The sequence below is a fragment of the Electrona antarctica genome, assembly GCF_951216825.1.
Source record: "Electrona antarctica genome assembly, chromosome: 8".
Classification (NCBI taxonomy): domain Eukaryota; kingdom Metazoa; phylum Chordata; class Actinopteri; order Myctophiformes; family Myctophidae; genus Electrona; species Electrona antarctica.
The window spans coordinates 55,637,213-55,656,179 of NC_136789.1; the positions used below are offsets into that span (position 1 = coordinate 55,637,213).

At 40.9% G+C, this 18,967-nt stretch overlaps 1 protein-coding gene across 1 annotated transcript; it reads right to left on the reverse strand.

Annotated features, from left to right (window-relative positions):
* Positions 1-703: 703 nt before the first annotated feature.
* LOC306928431 (uncharacterized protein) lies at positions 704-8,813 on the reverse strand. Its single transcript, XM_079508535.1, has 9 exons — positions 8,723-8,813; positions 8,029-8,229; positions 7,172-7,187; positions 6,126-6,223; positions 5,854-5,931; positions 3,636-3,704; positions 2,981-3,037; positions 2,325-2,384; positions 704-1,383 (listed from the first exon to the last, which is right to left on the reverse strand). Exons 1-9 carry the CDS (start codon positions 8,790-8,792, stop codon positions 1,376-1,378), a joined length of 657 nt encoding a protein of 218 aa, XP_079364661.1. The 5' UTR covers positions 8,793-8,813; the 3' UTR covers positions 704-1,375.
* Between the last annotated feature and the right edge of the window lie 10,154 nt (positions 8,814-18,967).

An 18,967-nucleotide genomic window follows, 5' to 3' on the forward strand; every position in this document is an offset into this window, starting at 1 on the left:
GACCAAAATTTTATGACATTTAGTTGACTAAAACTAGACTAACACTAAAACATCCCAGGTGACTAGAATGTGACTAAAACAAAAAGAAAACTATTCAGGTGACTATGACTAAAACTAAAATAGAAATTTGCTGCCAAGAACAACACTGTATAGTTCCAAACATTGGAACTATTCCATCGAGATAGAATGAGCACTCCCGCATTAGATTGTTACATTGTTACAATGGGAGTCAACGCTATAGTGTCGCCACTCTCTTACTAGATTACTCTGATTCTGGTCAGACACAGAAGGAAGAGACTGGCAGGCACTGTGTCAGGCAGCCGGAACTGGTAGTGAGGAAACTATACCACTGTAACCCAATGCACAGCTAGGAGGGGAAAGAGGTGCACACATAGTCAGAGGCACGCACGCATGCACGCACCCACTCACACACAGACACCCCCCCCACACACACACACACAACCACAGATAAAGTAGACTTTTAGGTCATCAGGCTGCAGCTTGAGGAATGTTCAATGAGTTAAAATGGGACCATAATACATATTTTATTTGTTCATTTGAAAGAGACAAAGGCAGTAAATATACGGCATGAGAAATGGTTATAAGATATATGTGGTCCTTTGAGTGGGTTGTCGGTAGTCCTTAAATTCAGAGCAAAGATCCAAATAAATAGCAAATGTGTAAATAGCAGTGTAAGCCGAATCACAGTACTACAATATAAAAACACACTGCAAAAGTTACGACAAATTAATCTCTGTGGCACATATAGTTCATAACATTATCAATATTATTATTATTCATATTAGTGTGGTTGCTGTAGGCAACACACTATTGTTCTACAGTAGGTGTAGGTCTGAGAACTTTTGTCACCTAAAGTAAACCTGTTTTTAACCAGACGGGATAAATTATTATTTATGTGTATGGATTTGCACAATTTATAAAAAGGAAACATACTGTACACACAGTACTGTACATATACAAAATAAACAGTTAATGCAAGAAAGGAGCTTTAGAATCCATGTCTTAATGGAAGAAATCATTACATAATTTGTTTGCAGGGCGTTCGATATCACGATATCAACCCGACCACACTGGGTCCCGACCATAGGGTCGCGGACCAATTTTTATGGGTTGCAAGTAAATACCCTTATATTTGTATTAATATTTCAAAATATCTAAAAAAAAATTTTAAAAACCACTGTTAATTCTGTTCTATACTGCTGGGTTGTTTCGACCCCCACCTGCTCATCTGAGCCATCTGAACAGCCATCTGCTGGTTGAAGCTGTAACAGCAACCAACCCCCCTCCCCACACCGGGGACAAAACAAAAAAATAATACAAAATAAAGTAAAAAGGCTTCGGCTTCCATCTTCATCTACAAACCTGGAATAAAAAAAACGTCATACAACTTTAAAAACTTAAACCCAGACACACTGACTGACAATGAACATCATATTACAGTCCGACACGTCTATTTAACGTCCACTTGGTAACAGCATGAATGATACACGGATTAAGTGGCATGCTCCCTACAGTTTAATATCTCCCAAAACATTTTGAGAATGACAATGAGAGATTAATTGTTTTAATCTCACAATAATGACATAAAATATGTGCTTCCACCTTCTTTCATCAAACACCTCTCCTCTCCCTTGCTAGGTTACACACACACACACACACACACACACACACACACACACACACACACACACACACACACACACACACACACACACACACACACACACACACACACACACACACACACACACACACACAAGATTGGTTGACCTTCCAGCTCTGTAAAGGGTCCTTCATACCAAGTACAATAGTTATAGTTATAAAATGGTGTGGTGTCCCTATTCTGGGCATGTCATATTAGGCAAACATTCTGCCAGAATTAGCATTCCGCAGAAATATTCGATCTAAAGTTTGTAGATGAGCTAATTTCGAGACTGTGTATACTGTGGTTTCTGCAATTTAATTCATCAAGCATCATGAGGACAGGGTCGCAGCCTAATGTACAGTACATTAATAACATGTAACAAACATGGATGTACTTTCAAATTCGACAATCATTATCTGCAGTTAGTTTTGCAACCTTTTGATCAATGTCACTGCTGGTACCATGCAGACTTTAGATCCCATAACCCAGAAGGACAGTGTAATTGACTATTTAGTTGTCATAACAACTGCTGACAATATTGGAGGAGTAGCATAAACATGTGATCAAAGTGACCTGTGAGGTGTTGATGAAATGACTAATACTGGTTATGAGCAGCATTAGCTCTGCAGCTGTTGACTACATGAAGACAGAATCTTACCACGAGATGTTCCTGCTTTGACCTGAGCATAAACTGTATCTTCACTCTGCTCTGGAGCTGCTGATTCAGTGCATGGAAAAACACAGCATATATTAAGAGAAACGATAAGTAGAGCATCCACATCCACAGTATGAAGTTTCAGTCCTTAACCATATGAAGCTGCCTACAGTTGGAGGCCATCGATATTGTCCATTTCTTTTTGCTGAGTTTTGCGTGATCTGCGCAAAAGGACAGTTAACCCATTTTGGGCGGGAACCCCTTTTGGTGTTTTAAACATGTTATAATTTAGCTATTGAAAAATAACAGATCTACAAGCTCATAGCGCGCCACCGAGTGGCGCGCTACGAGCTTGTAGGTCTGCTATTTTTGAAAAATCGTGAAAATATTTATTTCAGAAAACTGGAGGATTTAGAAGGATTTTTTTAAATTTTGAGGTCAGGCCTAAATGGGTCAAATGATAAGGGACAATATCGGTGGCACCCAACTGTAGCTGTCAGTATCTAGCTGTATCTTCTCATTATGTTTCAACAGAACAGATGCATTGTAGAGGGAACTCTCCCTATTTGGTACACTATCAATTGGGAATTTATATGTATATACATTACATACCATATCCACCTACACAGTACGTGTGTGTGGATATAGATTTCACCTACCTCTCTTATTGTTGGCTTTGTGTTGGTAGTTAACCTGGACGTAGGTCACATCTGCTTCTACAACACAACACACAAGCCAAATTCAAGTTTGGTTCATGCTAAATTAAATTTGCACAAGCACGCACGCACGCACGCACGCGCACGCACGCGCACGCACACACACACACACACACACACACACACACACACACACACACACACACACACACACACACACACACACACACACACACACACACACACACACACACACACACACACACACACACACACACACACACACACACACACGCACACGCACGCACGCACGCACATGCACGCACACATGCACCCACACAATACTCAAAGCATCACAATGTACAGTAAATACGCTCTCCAGCTTATTTGACATGTACAAATATTACATTCATGTACAGTAGATAGTAGATGTACAGTAGACAAAAGTAAATTTTGTCAATGAAAATGTCGGTCAAAACTTCAGTTCAGCCTCAAGTTTATTGCTCTTTTTTAATATTACCTACAATAATTATTGCTATTATTGGAGGTAAATATTTAACTTAAACAAAGGTGAACCCTGATAACTTACACCCCAAATTAAATTGAATTAAATATGAATTGATTTACTGATATGAGAGAAAACATTGAATGTGTATACCTTTGTCTGTACCTTTGTCGGTCTTCACTTCAGAATACAAAGAACTCTCAAATGGATCAACAAATTGCTCTGTAGAGGAAACGCTTTGTTAGGAACTCTTGTATTTATGTTTATCAGCTACCTAAACAGATGATTACACTGTTATGAAGACACAGGCTATAGCTTTATGTGATGCACAGTGTGTGGTAGTCGACATAAATGTATAAAGTTCATAGAGTCAAATTTACTTAAAGGAGCATTCAGTGATTTGGGAGATTTGGAAAACCACCCAGTCCGCCCCGGTAACAAAATGTGCACATGCACGCTCTACAGTGGGGGGAAGTGCAACAGGCCAACAGCATGTGCACCAAGGCCCGCCCCCACTTGATCATGATTGGAGGAAGGCCCCTCTCATCCTGATTGGATGAAGGCTTTGCCACCCAAAGCCCAAACTGAAACTAGGGTTTTTTGACCCCAGGGGCTCACTGGGGACAGGGAGGAACTCCTTATATGGTCAGCACACTCTATAGTAGGGAGAATTATCCAGAAAAAAATAAAAAATAAGTGATATTTGAATTAAGTCAAATCACTGAATATACCTTTAATTTTGTTGTGTAATTTTCTCATTAATGCATCAATAGCAACATTACACACTCATACACACAACTGTCTAAAGGGAAGAACAAAATGAGCGGACAATAATACCAGAAACACATAAAGAACTAGCACTGAATGACCATAAGGTCTGTAACTCTGAGAGTGTTCAAATGGAAATGTTCCATTTTGTGCAACCCCAGAGTTAAGTTGTAAATAAAATGTTTGAGAACCACTGGTATAAGTTGGACTTAGCTATGCCGATGCCATAGTGTTGTGTACGTCATACGTACAGGGGCGGCCTTAGGAATCTGGAGGACCGTTTCAAGACCAAATATGAGGCCCCCATATACCTATGACATAATTAGTTTGTTGATACAGCCGTATTGATACAAATAGTTTGACTGTTCAATATCACACGCAGCCATTACTCTGGACAATTAGCAACAACACCACCTCTCCTCATCCTGTCGTCCCTTCACAATAGGCCTATCTCACAGCCCGTTTTAGCAACAACACCACCTCTCCTCATCCTGTCGTCCCTTCACAATAGGCCTATCTCACAGCCCGTTTTCCACGCCCACTTCCGGTAAATAGTGGTGTCTTTAACATGAGCATTTACACGTTTTTTTCTCTGGAGAATCTATGTACATTTTCTAATGTAAAAATGTGACAGACCAATATTATTATGAAGCAAACAAGATGGTAAATCAGGTCGAACAGATAGAACAAACCTTACCTTGAGAAAACAAAAGTTGTAGACTTCTTAAATTACCTCGGTTAACATGTAGTGTCTATGGAGTGACGTCACGCTATCACCACTAACCCCGAAAGGGGGCGTATTTAGGGGGGCGGGGAAATTCTGTGAGATAGGCTTATTAAAGTGTCTCCCCTTTAACTCTCAATGCTGCATATTTTACCCAGGTCATTAACATAAAATAGGTGTAACTTAACATTGTGGGAGAGAGCAAGGCAGTGAGTGAGCGAGATAGAGAGGGCCAAGAGTGGCGGGCCGCGGGGGTTGACTGACGCCTGGCGTTCAGTTGGAGCTTAAGAGGCCCCCCTGTGGGTGGAGGCCCCCCTGTGGGTGGAGGCCCGTTTCAATTGAAACTGGTGAAACATAGCTAAGGCCTCCTATGCATACAGTACGTATATTCTGAAAGAAAACCTGGAGACTTGACATTCAGTAATTGGGTCTTATGATCAAAATTAGAACACAATAATTAATGCTGTGTAAAAATGGGGGGGGGGGGGGGGGGGGGGGGGGCACGTCTGTGCACGGACATAGGCCTATATTGATGACCCCTGCAACCAGGTCTAAGCTTCTTCCAGCTAAGGGGGAGTTTTTCATTACCACTGTCGCAATACTGCTTGCTCAGGGTATAGGACCTCTGTCGGTTCTCTGCTCTACATGTAAAGTGTCTTCAGACAACTTAATTGTGATTTGACACTTTAATAAAATTGAATTGAATAAGTGTCTATAACTCCACTTAGTTAGACCTGATGAAGACCCGGACTGTGGTCGAAGCATTGTTCTGGTCGTCAATAAAGTTCTCCTGGTGTTAAAAACAACCACTACACAGTCCGTCATCTTGGTCATATTTCACGTAGCCTACTTTTCATGATTGTTTGTCTGCATGCTCACCCTTCCTTTTCCTGCTCGTGCGTTTGAGTTCAAGCTGTGAATATGTCACATCACCGGACTCAGCTGCATCAGCCTCGTCTGAAACAAAGAACCATAGATATATAGTCATCTCCCAATTCATCTCTACAATTCTGTCACATCTAACAGCTCCCACTCATGAAGTACAGTATATGCTACTGTACATTTTGTAGTCACTTAAGAGCCTTGTATTGATGGTAAATGGTGGTAAATGAAAGCCTGTTTCTGATTGATTGATTGATTGATTGGCTGACCATGCTGAAGTGAGGAGTGACCATCGCCTGGACCTCCACTCTGATTGGTACTCTGGACTGCTGCTGAGTCCTGATTGGTTCCCTGGGACTTGACAGATCTATTTCAAGACAAATATTTAGCATCATAAAGTAGTGAATAAGAGCTACTGTGATCATGTTTTAATATGAGACACACACACACAGTGACACAGATGACCAATAGTTGGTAAGTTGACACTAACCATTGGACTATAATGCCAGAGGGGGGCTGGCACGCTCAGTTGCAAATTATGCCGCCTCAGTTTAAGATTTATGCATTTATGCATGTACTTTGCATGTATTTATGCATGTTTTACTATATAAAAATGAGATATGCCCGCTCGCGATTTTCAATTGCCCCCTCAGTCATTTCATCCTGGAGCACCAAACTTGACACAAACACTGTTCAGAGGGTCTGGCATGAGAATAGGCATGCTGTAGTGCCAATAACACTGGCACTACAGCAGTGTTAAAGCAGTGTTTAACACTGAAATGACCCTAACTCGGTGCCCATTGCTCTGCTTAACGCAATAGAGGAGCAGATTTGAAGTCTGCGTAGCACCCTCAAATTACAGTCTCTCATAAATCTGTAATAACCTTCAATATTTACAAAAAAAGAAAAGCAGTAATCTATGCTAGCAAGGACATTATTCTAGAGTGAGTCAGCTCTCTTTTCTGACATGGTGTGCGTGCACTTTATGCCTTATCCATCTTCCATCCATCTTCGTCATTTTATACTTTTTTTCCCAAAAATAGCCCATCTACAAGCTCACAAGACTTATGTACAACGGTACAGTAGATCGGCTAACATGTTCTAAAAATCTAAACTGTTTAAAAAAATGATTCCTGTGTATGTGGATACCATTACAAATGCCTGAGGCCCCATTTACACTGGCAGCCAAATCTAGCCTGCCCTGGAAGGATGTAGCCTAACAAATCAATCCCTCCATCTCCTGTCGACTATATGTGAGAAACGTAACTAAGCTTCCAGTTGGGGACAGTCCAAGAAGCAGAGATCGGTTACCTACCTGACACAACATGAATCTGAAAAAAAAGAAGAGTAAAATATGTTAAATATTGTTTTACACTGCAACCATGTCCTCTGTCCTATGATGAATTCCTGTTCTGTCTATAGAAGTGTCTATTTGTACGTCTCTAAATGTTTTGATGATTTGAACATGGTGGACCCTATTGGAAACAAGTGTAATGCTTAATTGGGTCGTCCACTCACAGTTAACAGCCTTTGTATTGAGTTTGTGCTTGAAATGTACTGTAATTCTGCAAACTGTTAATAAATTCTTCAATCAATCAATCAATCTGTGTTCAGTGTGACAACAGACTATAGATGGGAGTTTAACACGAAGCCTGCCAGGAACATAGAAACCGTAGGGTTAAATTAGTAGCCTACCGCGCCACACCCGGAAAAGCCGTTTTAACAGCGATGTATTCTTTAATACATGTTTTAATACGATCAAATCGTTAGCTACCGTTCGTTAGCACAACAGTCAAAGTGAGACAGTGGCCGCGGCCATTTTGAAGATGCGCGCGCATCCACTTCCAGTCTAAGCCCACCATTCACAGCTCTGTATCTCAGAAACGACCTTGAGGGGCAGTTTCTGGTGAATACAAGGGTTTTCAACGGGCCGTAGCAGGCGGGCTGACACTCGCGGTCGCCTTTTTCCACCACAGACCGACACAACAACATCCGGGCATGAGACCACACATAGCAGTTTGTCATTGTAACACGCCATTACGGATATTTGGATCTTCAAAGTAAGTGTTACGCGCGATTAAACCATGGCAATACGCGATCGAGGGATTAATTAATGGCGGCAGGAATTGTTCTTGTTATTCAAGATATGAGCCCTGTTTGAGTGGTTCTCACCTTTAGACGTATAGCGACACAGCAGGAGCACGAGGGCGGTCAGTAGAATCACGACGACGATAACTCCCACACTCAACCCCACGACCAGCTGTTGAGACAGAGAGCTCTGCAGGTCCACAGCAGGTTCAGTCACTGAAGGTGAAGGCAGAGTAGATCCGGGCAATGGAGTTGGAGTAGATGCAGGCACTGGAGGAGGAGACACTATATGGGAGGCAATATGACAACGTCATTTGAAACGAGAAGCATGCATGTGCAGGTGCTCCTCGGAGCGCAGGTCCTTCTCCGCCAGGCCGGGTTGCTTACACAAGGGCCCACAAACTTTAATGGGAGTCAGTCATTACATATAGCAAATGGGAAAGGATTGTGATATAATACTGGACGAAATTCGTAGGAATATTTGCAAAAAAAAGAGTAGAAGAAAACACAAATTGGCAGAAAATCTAGTCTGGCATTATAATGACCATGCAGGTCCATTCCTTGGCCTATTGAGAGTGTGCGTGCAAAGTGTCATGCGATTGGCCGGTCGGTGGCAGAGATTAGCTGTTCACAGACACATGGACGGACAGGAGCAAAAACATAGTCTCTGGCATTTGGCCATCCAGCCTGGTGTAGACAATAACTAGATTTGTATTAAAGCAATTCATTTCAGCATTTAGGCTGTAGTGTATGAGCCTCAAAACGACTGTATTTATACCTATGGTGAGTGGGTCACTGTATTCAGTGTAGTAAAGTGGCTCTCCTCTCCCTCCTCTGCACCAGTACATTCCACCTTGTGACACATTGAATGATCCAGTAGACTGAGTAGAGTATTGATCGATCAGTGAGTTTGTGTCATTTTGGTACCCGTAGTATTTCCATCCAGAGGAGACCTCCACAGAGCAGGTCAGTGTAACACTGCCCTCTACTGGTAGCTCTGTTGTCTGGTCAGCTTTCAGTGTGGCCTTTGGTTTATCTGTGGATCACAGTAGGAAGAAATGCTTACAACAGTAAACTTGAATAGATTCTTCCTGGTGCAACTGTGTGGAGTGGATTACTAGATGAGCTACACTGGTGGAATGTACCTTTAAAGAACCATGAATCCACTGGCTCTGTAACAATAGCATTTGAGTGGATGCAATGTGGCAATGTTTCAACTGTTTTTATTGTATTGTGACACTTGCTTTGGCAATGTAAACGTATGTTTTCTCATGCCAATAAAGCTCCTTTGAATTGAATCGAGTGGAATGAAGCTGTATAAATTGGATTATTTAACCATACAAATTTAGACAAAAACTAATTTGGCCTTGTTAAATAGATAAAATAGTTACTGATTAATACAAACAGTACTGAAAATAATTATTTATTACTGCCCGATAATAACCAACTACTTGCCAATCACAATTTGACCATGCATCCAGTGCATCAAGATCAATTATATAATGTAGTGTCTTAATGAAGGAAGTGAACTATTATTAATATGCCAAATATTACATTTATTGGGGGGGGGGGGGGGGGGGGGGAATTAATAGACTCAATAGAAAAGAGCATTTGTGCTTTGATGAAATAAATCACGTTTCTATGGGGGGAAATGTGGCATCTACACATTTATACATCCTTGTTATTGTTTGGTGTGCCATTATCGTTTTGTTATTGTGTGTTTCTTGCTGTTTTTAATCTTGCTCTGTGCAGCACTTTGGAACTATGTTTTGAAAAGCGCTATACAAATAAAGTTCATATCATATCCTATATCATATCATATCATATCATATCTGTGCGTTTGTTGCAACTCCTATAGGGATGGCAATGAATTCATGTTTGGTTCTGCTTTGTTTGGATGTGCCTGTGTGTGATTTTCAAAATTGAAATTTGGAGAAGATTGCAATGTTCATGATTCTTTTTGCAAAACGCTCCCCTCCCTCAAACTTCGGATGCCATTCGAAGATCTGCCACATACATCTGGATCACATGTCAAGTTATAGAATGTGTACCGATTTGTGAGTTTTGGAAATAATTTGTATTATGAGTTAACAAAAAGCTAAATGACATTATTGACATACATTGGCGCATTTGGCGGGGACTGTATGGGGAGATGCTTCATGATTGAAGGAATCCAAGGGGATGGGGTATACTATTTTATTGTTAAAAAATGGATGGATGTTTTTCCTGGGCCTACTTGGAGTGTGCACACAAAGTTTCACACCAATTGGTCCAGCGGCATCTGAGGACAGACAGTCACAGAAGCATAAAAATAATCCTATCCGGCCTGGTAGATATGAAAATGTAGCCTAATAGTATTATGATAATAATGCACATCTCTGTATATTATCAAATCCCACTCAAGTTCTTCATACACAATATTAATCTCTTTGTGTACAGAACCACAATTAGAAGGCTAATATAGGAGTGTTGTGGGGAGTGTTAAAAATGCCTACTAAATCCTGACCCAAGTTTTCTGGAAAACAATAAAAACAAAATATTTGTTTTCTCCAAAAGATTTATGTTGCCATTATACTGTACATAGCAACAAGAACCCCAGAAAGGGGTTCCCCCGTTTGTTTCACAATCTTTTTTGGTTTTGGTTTTGTACCAAGACAGTTGTATTTAGCTGTGCTTTAGCTGTGCTTGAAATTAATGTTTATTCTGACCAGATTCTTCAACACCAACACTATCATTCTGCAGCAAGAGCTTGCTTTACTGAAAACGAGCGCTTTCAAACTCCAACACAAATCACCTGCAAGGAATTTCTTGACAGGAAGTAGCTCATCACATATCCACGGTGGAATTTTATGAAACAAACATTTTGCAGATATAGAAGGAGGATAATTCAAGCTTTTCATACAGCTGCAATGTTTGTTGGTGAGTTTGACGTTGTTAAATACAATCCAGCGGCATCTGAGGTGTCTGCTCACAGGCTCGCAAACAGATCGACAGACAAGAGCGTAAAAAAGAACCCCCACCCTAGCCTAGCCGGCCTGGTAGATATGAAAAGGTAGCCTATAATAGAATTATGATAATAATGCATATCTGTATTATCAAATCCCACTCAAGTTCTTCATACATAATATTAATGTATTTGTGTACAGAACCACAATTAGAAGGCTAATATAGCCTTGAGTGTTATGGTTGTTATTAAATATATGTCAGTGATGAGAATTGAGAAAGTATGATGATGTGACTTACCTGATACAGTCAAATCTACTCCATTTGGCCTAGTTTGTTTCACAGTCTGTGGTATTGATTTTGTAGTACCAATACAGTTGTATTCACCCCTGTGGTTTAGCTGTGCTTGAAATGAATGTTTATTCTGACCAGAATCTCTAACTAATGTAAAACCACCAGGTCCATCATTGGATATAGTGTACAGCCAGTCAGCCTCCGGTCCTTCTCTCATGTCACATGTGAATGTAACAGTCTCTCCAGTAAATATGGGGGACCATTTGGGTTCCAGGGTTAGAACAGCTAGTATCTCTACACAAACACATAGAACACAAACATTTAAGTAGAATCAAACCAAATGAATCAAACAGTCAGTCTGTCACTAAATCACATCAACAAGCAAGTAGAGTAGAGGAGTCCTGCTCAGGTGCAGTGAGTGATTTTATTTTGTTAAACTAACTAACTATGTTCTGATAGTATGTCATTGCTATAGACCCTATAGCAATGACATACTATCAGAACACACTCTATAGCAGGGGTTCTCAACGCTTTTGGCTCGGGACCCCCGGAAATGCTTTGGCAATGTCTCGGGACCCCTCCCCTCCCGACCCCCAATATAAATTGACTGCTACAATAACCTTAATAATAGAGACAATACACCATAAATAAATACTGAAACCAGATATAATCATTAGGGAAGGTGTATGCATGTACTATGTGTACTATATGTAAACAGCAGAGTCACTGCCCATATTTCGCCGCAGGTTGAAAACCCACCTCTTCAGGAAACACTACCCTTCCTCTCTGCCTGACCTACTTGTTGTTAACTAGTTGTACGAACGCTTGTTTTCTATTGTTGTATTGTTTATTGGATCTTGTTTAGTCGATACACTTAATTGTTTTAGCTCATGCTCATTTGATTTAGCTATTTTGTCTCATCTGTTTAAGGAAATAGGTAGCTGATATATTGCACTTTTACCTTAGCGCTAGGTATACTCTTGGTTGCTTGTTTTTGCAGAAAATGCACTAAAGACTTCTGGTGATTAGTAGTTTTTGTTCCCTACCTATGTTGAATACACTTATTGTAAGTCGCTTTGGATAAAAGCGTCTGCTAAATGACTGTAATGTAAATGTAATGTAAACTCTTCATTTCCATTTTCCAGCCATTTAGTTGCAAAAAAAGAAAAACACTTTTTTTTATATATATAATTTGGGGACCCCCCAAAATAATTTGGCGACCCCCTGAGGGGTCGCGACCCACGGGTTGAGAACCCCTGCTCTATAGTAATAGTATAGAGTGTGTGTTCAGTATCAGGGGTAACACTATGGGCTCCATTTTCGTCACTGCTAAACCCCTTATGCCTAAACTTCTTTGCCTTTTTTTTTTACTATTTTGAAAAACATTTTTGAATAGTTCAACTAGCCAATCTACATTGACATGTTGTGAGCTTGTAGACCGGCCATTTTCTATTAAAAAATGTTTTGCAAAATAGTAAAAAAAGACAAAGAAGTTTAGGGATAAGGGGTTTAGCGGTGACGAAAATGGAGCCCTATATCTCTACAGCTCTTAACCATAGAACACTTGGAATACTAGAACACTTTCACCCGGACAATTCATCACATCACATGCATGCATTTTCAGTTTACTAAAGAGATGGGGAGCAGCTGGGAGAGGAGATGTTTGGTGGTTCTCAAACTTTTTCATGTCAATGTATTGTTATTGCAAGGGACCCTATATACAAGATTTGTGTTGATATGTTATATTCCCAAATTGTTAAGATTGTTTTGAAAATAGCCTAAATCTACAAGCGACATTGCGACTCACTGAGAACTTGTAGATTGTCTATTTTCAATTAGCCGATGTATATATGGTAAAAAGTGGTTAAACACATTTTGATATATTAACACATTTAGCTGGGGACGCCCATGGAACCCCCTGAAGGGCCCCTGAGAACCACTGCTCTATAGCAAGTGATTACTATCAGAAGAAGAATGTTAAGAAGATATCTATATTATCTATCTTATAAAACTGCAGCAATAAGGTGTAAAGGTGTAAATATGATGATGACTGAGTGAATAAAGATAATACATTAAATTAGTATTCACCTTGACAGTGTCCATAGGAGAGGAAGTTACTCAGCACTGAAACACATTGATGAGACAATATCAAGCTGAGCATATTATATACATTTTAAGTATTCATAGTTAACACAGTAACAACATAGATAGCTGACTCAAATTGCTAATTCAGGACTAAACTAATCAGAAAGTTCATTACCAACTTATTTCTTTCTGCTTATATTTGTGTCTGTGTCTGTCTTTTGTAGAAAACATTGAAAACTAGAAAAAGTGCCCTTCTGGGCACAGGTCTCCACCAGGAGGATAGGACTGTGTGAGATGTTTGGCAAAATGTTTAGGATTAATATAAACATGTTTTTGAGGCATTTTGTTCCAAAAATGTGTTTTGCAAAAATCAACCTGTTGGTGGCGCTATAACAGGCCAATGTGAAAAGGGTGGGATATATTCCTCAGCCTAGTAAGAAAATGTATGAAAGATTTCATGTGAATTGCATGCTGCGTTCATGATTTGAGGCTTTTGTTCAAAACGGGGCAATCTTGCAAACTGTGAAAGCCAATTATAGCCAATTAGGATGGAATATTAAATATCGGACAGATCCGACTTGAGCACATGACCATAGAGATACTGTGTAACGATTTGTGCGATTTTTGGACAGAATCTGGAGGAGTAATATACAAAAATGTGTTTTACAAAAGTCGGCCTCCTGGTGGCGCTATAAAAAGCAGATGCGGAAAATGCAGGTCAACGGTTTGTCCTTGGCCTCTAGGGAGTGTGCATGCAACGTTTCACGCAGATCGGTGCAGTTTTAGGTAACAAATGTGAAAAGCTGCCTCATGGTGGCGCTATAACAGGCCGTTCTGGAAAATGTGGGGCAGAGGTTCATCGTTGGCATCCAGGGAGTGTGTGTGCAAAGTTTGGCATCGACCGGGTTAACGGTGCCGGAGATTAGCTGGTAACGGACGGACGGAAGGACGGACGGACGGACGGACACACACACACACACACACACACACACACGGACGGAGTGCAAAACATACTCTCTCCCCTTCGGCCTTCGGCCTGGTGGAGACAACTATATGCTTATGATGACAATAACAAGCTTACAACCTGAAACCCAAACCTCTACATTAACATGTTAGTTTCAGGCCAAACAAATGTTTTGCAGCTGGCAGCAATTATTATGATTTGTTAAATGCCGATATTTCATGTTCAAACCGGTTTGGGGTCATTTCAACCCAGTTTGCAAGTTACTTGATTCAGTATTTAAAAACATGGCCCCCTCACGTAGGTGTTAGAAGGACACGCAGTCATTGCTTGGGGCAAGGGTGTTTTTGATGAATCTATATCGTGGCTAAAATGGAGTTTGAAGTTAAAAAACGGTCTGGGGTGCTCTCAAAAGCGTGAGTAGATGATAAAATTACCATAAACATGTTTGAAAGTGAAACATCCCTGGTTTTTAAATTAATGAATGTGGGGCGCCCGCTGGCCAAGTGGTCCAGGTGCATGCCACATATTGACCGATTCCGTAACGGGTCTCATGGTCGCAGCCTACGTATTTCCTGTAGGCGGAGACGACTCATCTGCGGTTTCCCCGCACCAAGCTTCTACTACAGTGAATGGAAAAGTGACTGATGTTAGTCTGCCTCAAATGTTACTCTTTTACCTGCTTTTTACTAACACTAACATTACAAAGATGCCCAGAACATCGGGATGAACCTGTGTAGTTTATGGCTGCTCCAACAGTAGTGGCAACATAAAAAAAGGACCTTTCACTGCTTTGTCTCAACCATTACTCAATGGCTCTGGTCTCAGCCACCGCGGTAGATATTTTGACATTCCGTTTTTTTTTTTGTAATGTTGCCACTACTGTTGGAGCTGCCATAAACTACACAGGTTCATCCCGATGTTCTGGGCATCTTTGTAATGTTAGTGTTAGTAAAAAGCAGGTAAAAGAGTAACGTTTGAGGCAGACTAACATCAGTCACTTTTCCATTCACTGTAGTAGAAGCTTGGTGCGGGGAAACCGCAGATGTGTCGTCTCCGCCTACAGGAAATACGTTGGCTGCGACCATGAGACCCGTTACGGAATCGGTCAATAGGCCTGACAGCCTGTCACGTGTTCGAGTCCCATTCATGACGACCGTTGCTGCATGTCTCTCCCCTTCTCTCTCTCCCTCTTTCCTGTCCATCTTCACTTGATACAATCAATAAAGGCAGAAAAGCTAAAAAACAAATCTTAAAATAATAATAAATGCATTGTGGCCTATGTGAGCGGAGGCGCTGTACTGTAGGCTATAGTTGCATCATCACGGTGCACTGCTGTATACGTTGGACTGTAATTTTGGTCATTATTCGTGATAATTAATCTACATTCTGTTGAAGTGATGAATCCACAGAAAGGCCTGAACATTGGTCTAGAACATAAAATACTTGAATTACAATGAGCAACTTTGCTCAAACATGTGGTTTTAAGTGCAGTCACATTATTCGAAATGGATCAAACTCTAGAGATCAATAGACCTACACATGCAATAACACACTAGTAATAAAATATATGTATATATACTCACAGAGAACCCAGAGAAAGGTATGAGCCGCCATCCTCTCCTGAATGGCTTTGAACAAGCGTCCTACTTCCTCTTCACAGCGAGACTGTAATAACTTCTCTGTCGTGTAAAAAAGGGGAAATAAGAGAGAAAGAAAGGGGAAAGAAAGAGAGTGCACGGAGGAAGGGTTGACCAACGCTGTGGGTTCATCTCTCTGTGAAACACATGCAATAGGGAACTGACATAATTATATTCCGAGTTGTGATGAGTGACAGACACATCATATCATAATGTCACTTAATGTATTTTGACCTGAGATCAGATTCTAAAAATGTCTTCTACATCCTGACAGTTTTCCGAAAAAGCTGTTGTTCTTCGATTTTTCAAAAATAGCAGACCTACAAGCTCATAGCGCGCCACTCGGTGGCGCGCTATGAGCTTGTAGGTCTATGAGCTATGAGCTAAAGCGTAACATAATGCTAACACCAAAAGGGGTTCCCGCCCAAAATGGGTTAATGTATTTTGAATGTTGAGCTATCCATTGTATAGATACTGTTACATATAAATGCAAAACAGAATGTTGTTAAATTACTTGAAAGATGAATTGTGTGGTAAACTTTTACCTGTACTGCAAATATAACAGGGGTTTGTTTATGTGAGCATTATAGAGACTAGAGAATTAGATAACCATTTGAACCCAAGCATCCCTATTCTGGGTTTCTTCTCTCACCTGTGGTGCAACCACTTCCTTAAGTGACTATGTGTGTGGGTGGGTGTGTGGGTGTGTGGGTGGGTGCGTCTGAGTCTGAGCACGAAAACAGCATGGTTTTTTTTCACCACCTTGCGCAACCTAACACACACACACGCACATATTAACTGTATATATGGTGATTTTGGGTGTGCCAGTACAGTACAGTACAGTACAGTACAGTACAGTACAGTACAGTACAGTACAGTACAGTACAGTACAGTACAGTACAGTACAGTACAGTACAGTACAGTACAGTACAGTAGAAGGACCCCCACACGGTAACTCTGTCATTTCTCAACCGTTTGGGACGCGGGCGGCTCGCTATAGGGAGGTCCTTGATGCACGTCCTACTGGGAGGAGACCCCGGGGCAGACCAACGATGAGTTGGAGGGTTTATATCTCCAATTTCTGCTGGGACTGCCTCGGGATCTCTGAGGATGAAGTTACTAATGTTTCTCTGGAGTCTGGAGCTCTCTGTGGAGCTGTTGCCTCGCGACCCGACTACGGATAAGCTGTTGAAGATGGATGGATGGACCTCAGAGAATATGTTTGGCCAAATGGCCTATACAGCAGGGGGTTCCAATGTTTTTTCACGCCAAGAGAGAGATGAAGTATGGGACTGCATAATATGGATTCATGTTGAATGTGTGTTGTCACACATTTGACCACTTAAACCCACAATACTTTGTAAACGTGACCTTTGGCTCGGTACTTGGTCTGCTCATTTACCCCCTGTACATCAAGCATCTTCACCAAACCTCCTCGCAGATGCACTGTGAGCTTGTAGATCTGCTATTTTTGGCTAACGCGGTTCCTCCCAGAATAGGGATGCGAGGGTTCAAGTAGTTAATGTAAACATTTTAAATCACACCCGTGTGAAGTGAGGGGCGCTCTTATCATCATACATCATCACATTCCGGCCAATCACAATTTGCGTCCTCACTTTTCAGTCTTCACTTTTTATTCTCAATATGTACTTTGCTGCAGCCAATCAAATCATCGCTATGGGGTGATCAGCCAATCGAATCATCGCTATGGGGTGATCAGCCAATCAAATCATCGCTATGGGGTACACGCAAACCGACAAAGTTGGGCATAGCTGGGGCTAGTGCCCCTCAAAAATAAAAAATAAAGTCCCATATGATTAAATTAAAAGTCCCTAGATGAAAAGTACAAAAGTATTGGTATCAAAATGTTCTTTAAGTACCAAAAGTAGAAAGTAGCTATACTCATTGTGCAGAATGTCCCAGTTTTCACAGCTATTAATTGTATAAAACAATTTAGAAAATGGCAGATCTACATTATACAAGCTCACAATGCGTCGCGACACATTGTGAGCTTGTAGAAATGTATACTTAGGGTTGAAGTGGGTAATGTATGTACGTTGTGTAATAAGAATCAAAATCTACACAGTAACTAGTGGGTCTAACTAAAGTTTTCAAATACATGTAGTGGAGTAAAAGTACAATATTTGGATCCGAGATGTGGAGTATAGGAAAGTATTGGAAATTGGAAATACTCCAGTAAGTAAAATACAAGTACCTCAAAATTGTACTTAGTTTAATAGGCCTACTTCTGCACACGCAGACAGACACAGGGGTCCTCATTCACAATGGAGAAATACGCCACAGTGCAAATGAGATGCATAATGATATCGTATTTATCCGTCCGATCAAGCTGCGAATTTTCCCCGTGCCGTTCAAAAAGGGTGGTGTACAACAGGTACGCAGGTGTATGTCATAATGAATGCGAGCGGGTGCGAGTATTTCTACTTTGCAGTATTGATACTTTTACTTAAGTAGAGCATGCGAGTAGCCTACTTTTTTCCACCACAGTTAGTTTACTGCACTTAAACTGCAACAACGGTAAACAAGGTCTTCCACTAGAGGGCACTGTTGTGTCACATTTCGGTCTGCAAACTTAAGCCACACCGCTTTTTCAATGGAATAGCATAGGACGGGTGCGTTTTTTGGGGGGGCATTGGGGGGCATTGCCCCCCCAGATTGGATTGTATGCCCCTCCAGTCCAGTTGGCCAGAAGTATCCTACCCTACCATTATTTTAATGTTTTACAAATGTTAATTCTATAAGTTCTCCATGATTATTGCAAATATATACATGTTCAAATTAATTGAATAGTTAATAGAAATACAAGGTAATATATGCATGCAGAAGACATTATAATGCTCAACATCTTCTTTGTTTGTTGTTGGTGCTGCTGCATAATTGTAGCCTACTTGTAGCATCACTTTGTTAATAGGCGACTATTTGTTATACATAGGTGGGTTTGAAAAATGAAGTGCCCCCTTTGGAAAAAAGTATGCCCCCCTGCTGATTTGTGCCTGGAGACGGCACTGGATATCATATCATCAATGTCTGATCCAACCCTATAGGGTCTTCTAAATGCCTACATTGTAAATTGTACGCT